This window comes from Vulpes lagopus, chromosome 9 (assembly GCF_018345385.1).
Source record: "Vulpes lagopus strain Blue_001 chromosome 9, ASM1834538v1, whole genome shotgun sequence".
NCBI classification, from domain to species: domain Eukaryota; kingdom Metazoa; phylum Chordata; class Mammalia; order Carnivora; family Canidae; genus Vulpes; species Vulpes lagopus.
In genome coordinates this window covers 18,839,803-18,849,152 of record NC_054832.1, presented here as the reverse complement: position 1 = coordinate 18,849,152, position 9,350 = coordinate 18,839,803, and the positions used below count along the sequence as shown (strand labels likewise).

Here is a 9,350-nt window from a genome sequence, read left to right as displayed (position 1 = left end):
TAGATTCAAGGTTGATGCTTCCCCAAAAGTAGTACTTCGGCCAGTAGTGTATATAGGATGACTCTAGGTGCTACAGACTTTTTTAAAAAATTAATTAATGTATATTCACTTTTCTGTGTATCTACCATGTTGCTATATTACTAGCAAATCATATACCCTAAGGTGCTAAGGTAGTATTGCCAAAATTATAAATAAACTTCGGGCACTAATTTGCTTGATAACATCTGAAGTCTCTTAAAAGTGAGATTTTCCAGTTCTAAATGTAATCTCAATACTACTGAATTTTCAAATAGTAAAAAGACTTCTCAGCCATAGATGAACATTAATTCTAAGCAATTTGGACACAAACCAAGTTGTAGTACTACACAGGATTTGAGTATTTGGTGCTTGGTGTACTAGACAAATCTCATAAAAATTTAGTTAAAATGAGAGCCAAGATCCCTAAGCCCCAGATGAAGACCCATCCTGAAATGATACACAAACACCCACACACAGCAAATTTTATAGTGGCATCTCCCTTTACCCATTAGCACCTTCCAGAACCAGTCTTAGAGGAAGAGAATAGCAGGTTGTGTCTTCACGCGACCATGAAACCACCAGTCTACGATATTCAGAGGTGAATATTTATTGAGTTCATATATAAATTTTACATGATATCCGTGATGCTATAAACATAGGCACATTTTTTTTTAACTCAAGGTACATTCAGAAATTACTCTCTGACCCCAGTCCATGCCAATCCCCTCAAGATGGAATATCTAGTATTTGTAAAACGATGGCCAGAAAGGCCCTTAATTTATTTTAGGAGAATGCATTTTTCAGCATTTTAATTCCATCAATTGATAGAATTAACTAAATGCCTCTACCTGGGTGTTTTTAAAGAGGTTTATGGTTTTTTTCTTCTAAGTTCAAGTCAGAAAAGTGATTGCTTCTATCTTCCTATTGGCCTTCTTTAAATCCCTGGGATGCTTAGGGCTCACCTAACCACATCTAGCAACAAATGGATGGCTTCCCACAAAGTACAGTTAAAATATCAGTCATTTGTATTGATTTGCCCTTAAGGACAAACGTGAATTTAATAATTCATTGATTCAAATAAACAGATTAAGCACAGAGCAGATTGGACAGAAACAAATTCCCCAAAATGACTCAATTGATTCACTGACCGTACCCAGGCATGATCCAGACATATGACTGTGTGTCATTCACAACATTCATAACACACATCAAGACAAGATTAAAATCTACAGTGTAAAATCATTGTAATGTCCTGAATTCAGAACAAGGAAAATTGAGTATTTGAAATTGATTCATCATAGCCACTCTGATATGCTACACTTTAACTCTGAAGGAAAAAAAGATTCATATACATAATTCTCTTAGTAAAATTGTCTACTTCTTGCTAATACATTTTAATTCAGAAAATGTATTAATTTATTCAAATGTATTTTCTAAAATATAAATATTTAAATTAAGTTTTTATAAATGCAGATAATGTAATTTGTTGACCCCCACCCAGATATTAATCAGTCTAAAACTTAACTGATGAAGAAATATTTGTAATTATGATCATCTTAATTTGTCTATAAATATAGAATAGGATCTTTGCAATTTAATTATGAGTAATTAACTCATACTTCATGTAGTACTGAGCACCTTAGATAACATATTGTTGAACTATTGTCATTAATATATGTATTTTAATGTTATTTACAATGCATAATTCTCTTGGATAGCAACATTCCAGTGACTTTGAAAATCTGTAATGAAAGAGTGCAGTATAATTTACAAATGCATCAAAGCTTTCCTACACTATTCAGGGTGGAACTTCACTCTTCAGAATTTTAAAATGGGAAACAACAACAACAAAAAAATCAGTGGCTGTATTTTCCGAAGTGTTTTTTGTCTTGTCTTGTATTTTATTTTATTTAAGTAATCTCTACACGCAACATGGGGCTTGCACTCATGATCCTGAGATCAAGAGTTGCATGCTCTACTGATGGAGTCAGCCAGGCACTCCTGTTTTTGTTTTTTTAAAACACTTCCTTCAGAAGATGCTTTGTAAGTAAGTGTAGGAATGGTACATGGGATCCTCCTTTGAAGAATCACACGGTGTACCTTAAAGTCTTTGAGGAGACCCATAATCATTAATCTGTTTAACGTTTTTTTATCTCAATATTTAACACATTTTTGATTGTCAAACCTCTTATTTTCACTGCTCCTGCAAAACACCTCTCATTCCATGCCCTTTGCAACTAGTGTTATATGATACAAACTTTGGACACTGCTTTGTAATTCAATAAACATACATCTCAGTGGGCAAAATTACATTCCTTTAAAACCGTTTCACTTTTAAAAGCTCTTTGCATAGGTATGTGCTGAAAGACAATTCTGAAAAAACACACAGGTCGAATCCAGAGCCTCTGTTTAGGTAAAGTACATGGGAAAGAAGGGTTATGAATGCTTACAGAAACTCTAGAGCTTATTTTTAAGGTTTGAGGAAAGTGACTCCAAAATTCAATAATACGGGTATCTTTTTGGTGAATTTGCATTGAAAGGTAAAAATAATAGCAATAAATCAGTATCATGCTCTATGTTTTCTGAAAATATTCTTGTAGAAAAATATCAGGTCATTATATTATTTCCCTGGAATTCCTAAGAGCTGTGGATGCTGTCAGAATTATATGAGGCTGCTCTATGACTGGTTCGAAAACGCATGCATACAAGCACAGGCAGGAACAAGGGTCCATAAATCGCTCAGTACTGTCACTGAACACCACAAAACGGGGATAATTAGTTAACCTCATGTGAGTTGTTTATATATATATATATATGTTATATATATATGAGATATATATGCTACATATATATCTCAAATGACAATCTTTTAAAAAAATATCCATAATTTGCTTTCTCTAAGTAAGGCTATCACTCTTGGCTCTAAGATAACCACACCTTGGTGTGAGTGCAGCCCCCAGATTAATCACCTTTCGAGCACACTACGCTTCTGCACCGCAAAGCTTTGCAATATAAACAGTCTCCTTTGGCTCAGATTCCACCAGCCTACAGCTCAGATCAGTATCTGAGGCTGTATTTAATTCCTGCTCAGCATATGCTAATGAGAATACTTCAGAATCATTCTACATCATTGAAAGATAATTCATTAAGAAAAAAACTACAGCTGCTTCATACTTAAAGAACAGGTGGATTTCCATTTGAAGCGCTGCTCGTTCCTTACCAGCAAAAGCCAATTCAATTAGAAGTAGGCAATAAATCACAATAAAACAAGGGATCACTGCTACTGGGGGCGAGAGAGGTGAAGATGTCCATTCCTCGTCCATTCAGCTCTTGCTTACCTGGGTGAACCAGTTGCCTAGAAACTGGTCTGATTATGATCTGCGCATGCTGTTCTAACGTTCACGATGTCCTTCATTGTCATTATTTCAAAGCTATGCTCTGACTTCCCTTCGCCCTCACCTCTACCCTTCCTGCTGCTGTTCTAAAAAGCCAGCTCTCTTCTGATATTCCTCCTGGTGTTTTCTTGGGGGTCCTCCCTTGTAGTTGGTGAAGCTGACAGAGAAGTCGGGGATAGTTCAGAGTACTCGAGATCTAAAGCTGACCGTGTGGCATGCCACATCTGGTGCGCTGCTCACGCCACATGGTGTCCGATGTCGCACCCCGGTAGCACAAAGGAGGTCACCCCTCTCTTCAGGCCACCAAGCCCAGCCTTGTGATCTTCGCAGACAGGAAGGAGTGAATGATGAAAACAATCGGCTTGGGGCAGGAATGAAGGTCCAGTTGCTGAAATTTAAAAAGAAGACAGTGTGAGAGATTTGAAAATTAATGCTTGATAACAGAAGAGCGATTTACACATCAAACAGATCTGTGCACTTCCTGCTTTTAAGTGTTAACTGGAGCAATTAAGGTTTTAAATCCTCGCCCCCCCCCCCCATGAGATTTAAAAAATAACTCTTTGAACTTATTTCTTATATTTTTTTCCAAAATAGGTTCTGTGAATTATATATACTAATAGCATAAATATTGATGTTGCCTTTCTTGACCATCACAACCATCTGTTTTTGGTATCACAATAGTGATATTATTTAGGTCGGGTGAGGTACAGCTTGAAGCAGGACTAAATTTCACATCTTGAAGATTCAGTTTGAGTCTTAGTTTTAACACTTAAAAAAAGAAAATGCTTTTGAGAAGGACACCTGGGTGACTCAGTGGTTGAGCACCTGCCTTTGACTCAGGGCGTGATTCCGGATCCTAGGATCCAGTCCCGCATCGGCCTCCCCCACAGGGAGCCTGCTTCTCCCTCTGCCTATGTCTCTGCCTCTCTCTGTTGTCTCTCATGAATAAATAAATAAAACCTTAAAAAAAAATAAAAATACTTTTGAGATATATAATCTTGGATAAGTCGGTATTTTCCCCAGTCCTACCTAATCCACAGGGTAGTTAGAATATTAAATGAGATACTGTGTGTAAAAACTCCGAATCTGGAAGCCCCTGCTAGGTAAGCTGTGTCCCCAGAGTCCTATCCCCTTGGATTGTTGTGAGCATGTGCGTCATGCGTCTGTGAAGGCCCCTGCTAGAGCTACCCTTCTCAGCGTGTTCCTACCTTGGCCCAGCACACAACCAGAGCATAAGAGGTGCATTTTTATCACCTCACCTAAATCAGGAAAACTCGAGGGAGGACTTGTTCCCAATTGTCTCCTGCTGATGGCACTGTTGGGGGTCTTAACAACCTGAATGTATAACATCTAGCAAAGTTAGGGTTCTATGTATCATGAACCTGGCACCATGCTAAATGTTGCCTATATACCATCTTATCCAATTTGCACTAAACCCCTGAGAGCTTATTGCTATTATCTGCATGCTTTTTTTTTTTTTAAGATTTTATTTGTTTATTCATGAGGGGCAGAGACAGAGGCAGAGGGAGAAGCAGGCTCCCTGCGGGGAGCCTGATGCAGGACTTGATCCTAGAACCCTGAGATCATGACCTGAGCCGAAGGCAGACGCAAAACCACTGAGCCACCCAGGCGTCCCTATCTGCATATTTTATGTGGGAGACTAAGATGTGAAGAAGTTCGGAAACCTTCTGAGATCACGGATCTGACAGGGAAGAGTAAGTGTGGATTCAGAGGTAGGGCTCTGCGATGCCAGAGTCCGCGTGGAACCACCGTATCCTGTTTCACCGACACAAATGCAACTTTTGGGAGGCATCTTAAAGATGAGCTGCTTCACTCACTGCATTTTTATGGACAGAGAATCTTAGATCCAAAGAAATAAAAGGACTTGCCCAAGACAATTGGTGAATTAGTTATAGACGCGGAAAGAGAACAAGGGTCTCTTGAGCTTCGGTTTACTCCATTCCCTACAGCACGTGTCTGCTCCCTTCCCCAGAAAGGGAGAGAAAAGGCCTGGTGGTGCCTTTCTCCTGGGGCTGCATCACCAGGCCTGGGGAAGCTGTGCGTGAACTTGCACTTCCCAGCCGAATGGACTGGCAGGAAAACTCGGTCCTGCCTAAATCTTCCAAGTCAGGTTGTAATTACAAGCTTCAGAAAGGCTGAAATTTAGACATAAGTGATTTTCCTCACAGGCAAAAATAGCCTTGATTTGTCAAACCATGGATAAGGCCAAGAGACTTTATTTTTTTTTTATTTTTTATTCTTTTGCTAGGGAACAGTCACTTTTAGGAAATAGCACACAGTTGAGTGATTGCTAGAGCAGCACCTGAACTACAAGCATTCTTAGTAAAATGGACTTTCAAACCACTTGTTTTTTTCCAAACTGGTGCTTCAGGCTGAACTTACTGATCGAAACACACAAATGACAGCAACAAATTCCTGTAAAATCCTGCAAATCCATCTTAAAGGTTAGGAAGGAACATGGCCAAAAACTGTTCTCAGTGAGTTCAGATCAGCGGTCAGGCACAGGGTGTTGACCTCATCCCCACCGCAAGGGGCACCCCCAGGGAGAAGTGGGGAGCTGGCTGGGCCGGTGGGGTCTCGCCATCCAGAACAGCGGGGCCGCCATCCCCAGTGGGGACTCTGAAAGGAAGGCCTTCTGCTCTGAAGTGTGTCTCGGCCCTTCCCTTGGGCCAGCCCCTGCGTGGCCACCCTGAATGGTCTCCAGAGAAGTAGCAGTCAGGTGTCACAGAGATCACGGGGGAGGCTGGAGGTGGAGGGATGGGCTAGGGAAGGCCAGAAGCGGCACAGAAATTACTGGATCTTTAAAGCTGAGGTTTACCGGAATTCCTGGGTGGCTCACTGGTCGAGCATCTGCCTTTGGCTCAGGGCCTGATCCCGGGGTTCTGGGATCGAGTCCCGCATTGGGCCCCCCATAGGGAGCCTGCTTCTCCCTCTGCCTGTGTCTCTGCCTCTCTCTCTCTCTCATGAATAAATAAATAAAATCTTAAAAAAAAATTTGAGGTTTACCTCTGCATTTTTTATATTTCCCCATCCCTGTTATCAAGCAGAAGCCGGTAATTATTTCTTGACTAACCAGTGACTGGGAAGCACCCACACAGAGCCTAGTTATTACAAAATCAAGGTCCTCATAAACGTCTACATTTGACAGCTTAAATGAAATGCTAGGTCTTCCTGAGAACAACTACAGGTGCTAGAAAGAATAAGCAATTCTCACCCTTCTGTGGAACAGAATATACTTTTTTTTTTTTATTGTAATAGGCAGTAAGGATCACAGGAAATTGTGAATTTAAACACACTGGCTATTTGCATATTACTGATAGAAGTATAAAAGTTACTTTAACTGGCAAATCTATTCATTTTGTTTGGCATTATTCTCCATTAGCAAGAAACTTCTGGGCTCTTGTCTAGCCTTCCCTCCACGTGGGTATTGCTGACCAAGTTTCTCTGTTTCCTGCTGCCCCTTCCACTCTGCTCCACTGTGCTCCTCATGTGCTGAGCTCCCCGGAGCCCTCCCAGGTGGCGGGTCTTGCTCAGCTTACACCCCTGCCCCCCCCAACACCCACACACCAGCACAATGCCGAGGTTAGATTAGATGCTCGATGCTTTTAAAAAATGGTGCATTTTGAAGCTGTTGGATCCTATTTGATAAGCATTTAATGGTGACTTTGTAAAAGTTTCCTTAAGTCAAAAATGTAATTGGCACGCTGGTGGAAAATGAGACCAAAGTAAGGAACTTTGGGATAACTGGATCCAGTCATAGTTTCTCAAGGATCCTTAAAGACACGAACCTGCAAATACTCTGTAAATAGTCAACAGCTAAATAAATAATAAGGCAGTGTTTTGTTTGCGAGTCATCACAGACGTGCTGCCCGATGGAAAATAGATGAATTCACGCTATCTACAGAAATACACTTACAATCTCTCCATCTTTGCCTCCAAAATCTAAGTACAGCATCCTGATTCCATCATCTGAAGACATTTTCAGCTTCTCATAGGGAGACTGTATGATGGTCTTGGGAAAGGCACCCTCCTGCGGTTCAGTGGTAATAGAAAATCCATTCTCATAATGTACGGTCAAGCGGCACTCCTGGTTTTTGTAGGTGCAAGCTGAAGGGGAGAGAGCAGAGACAGCAGGAGGAAGAGCGCGCTCCGTCCCTTCTCCCAGGCACGCACTTACCTCGCGAGTCTCCTCAATTCCAGGGCCAGCCGCACGTTTCTTCTCAAGTTGAAAACTAATCGTTGCTCATGAAAATACTCTCCTTGGACGGATTTTGATATTGTGATTTAACTTGTTCCATGAAACCAAGGGAAATAAGCTAAAAGAACTCCTTTTGCTGGGACTTACTGAATTTTATCCAGGCCCCAGCCTTACCTGACCTTCTGAGAGCACACAGGTAGGCAGGTGTGCTTGCCTTCCGCTGGCCTTGTCATCGTCATCATCACACACACATACACGCGTGCACACATTCCGCACTGCCGTGCCCACTACCTGGTGCAAGAAGTGAACCTTCCTCCATTCCGTCACCCATGGTAATAAATATAACACACCTAAGAAGGTGGGAGTGAGTAGCTTAAAATAATCCCATTTTTTTTAAAAAAAATGTCAAAACTCATTTTATAGATAGAAATGAGTGTTTTAAAACTTTCCCTAATGATCTGAACGTGGGTCCTGGGGAGCTGGGTTGCAGAAAGATATCAGACGTGGCTCCTTCCGTGCAGAATGCTGTTTCCCGTCTCTACCCGGTGTGACCCTCAGGAACCTCTCAGGTGGTGGTCACCAAAGTACCCTCTGATCCAAAGGAACAAACTAGAACCTCTTGATCAGGACAGGCATCAGCTTTTATCTGTGGTCCTCACTGCGTCTAGGAAAAGGTATCAGCTCTCAAAACTTACAAGCTGGACGGGGGCTGCCCCAGAATCCTAGTTCCTATTTAGGAAGACTTGTGAACGGTTCAAACCTGTGATCAAAGAGCTCTGAGAAAGGTTATTAAGTCTCAGATTGGATTTTTTTGCCTCACAGAACACCGCATTTAAGAGACCCCGGCAAGTAAATTGGCTCAGACCTTCAAATACAGCTGAAAGCTCTTTAGGGAAACCAGGACATTTTCTTGGCTGGGAATGGGGGTGCGGAGGGCCAAGAGTAAGGGCATCGTGACCGCTCTATCCCATCACTAGCTCTGCTTGGCTTCATAAACCAAGCTGAATTTCACCTTACCCCAAACTTCTGGAGCAGGACCTTAGCTTAGGTGAAAAAAAGCAAAGCTCAGACAGGTGTGATGTGTCACAATTTAGGTGGCTTAGAATTCAAAATTCAAGTTCTTTCCACCTTGTGCCGAGTATCTTCCTCAGACTCTGGCACTCAGGATACAGAGGGACGTGGGGAGGGATCTTAGCAGAGAGTCAGGAGTAATAACTGCGGGGAGGGGGGGGGGGCTTCAGAGTTTGGGGGAAGGGACAGGGGACTGCTCACAGAACGAGGTGGCTTTTAATTGAAGCTCTGGCTAAAACTGTACCCCTTCCTCCGACTTCCCACAGGCACCTCTCAATTTGTAACTGAGGGTTGATTTTTCCCAAAAGTGCACTACGCCCTCTAATAGATTTCTGAGTCCTCGTGAGCAGAGCCCCTGCATCAATCTCATCTTCTCAGGAGGTCCGCAGATCCCCGCCATCCCCGCAGGCCCAGGATGCCCAAAGACGGTGGCATGGGTGTCATTCTGCTTCTCATCTTGGATCCTTGTTTCTGACACTCTTTACACTTTTATTATCTGGAGAATAAGGGGGGCAAATGAGCTTTAAACATGATTTTCTTTTTCCTTCCTCTATATTTGAACTTGAATTTTCTATAGTTCCTCTATATTTAAAGAAGTAGAGAGGGGGAGAGGGAGAAGGAGAAAGAATCGCAACTTCTCAAACTCA

The 9,350-nt window shown here is 41.9% G+C and overlaps 1 protein-coding gene across 1 annotated transcript in view; it reads right to left on the bottom strand.

Annotated features, from left to right (window-relative positions):
- Positions 1–609: 609 nt before the first annotated feature.
- The window catches only part of SNTB1 (syntrophin beta 1), a 231,022-nt gene continuing 222,281 nt past the window's right edge, over positions 610–9,350 (bottom strand). Inside the window, exons 6-7 of the mRNA XM_041769285.1 lie at positions 7,351–7,541; positions 610–3,801 (exon numbers count right to left, since the gene is read on the bottom strand). Of these exons, the coding sequence (XP_041625219.1) occupies positions 3,709–3,801; positions 7,351–7,541 (284 nt within the window). The 3' untranslated portion in view covers positions 610–3,708. The remainder of the gene's footprint in view (positions 3,802–7,350; positions 7,542–9,350) is intronic.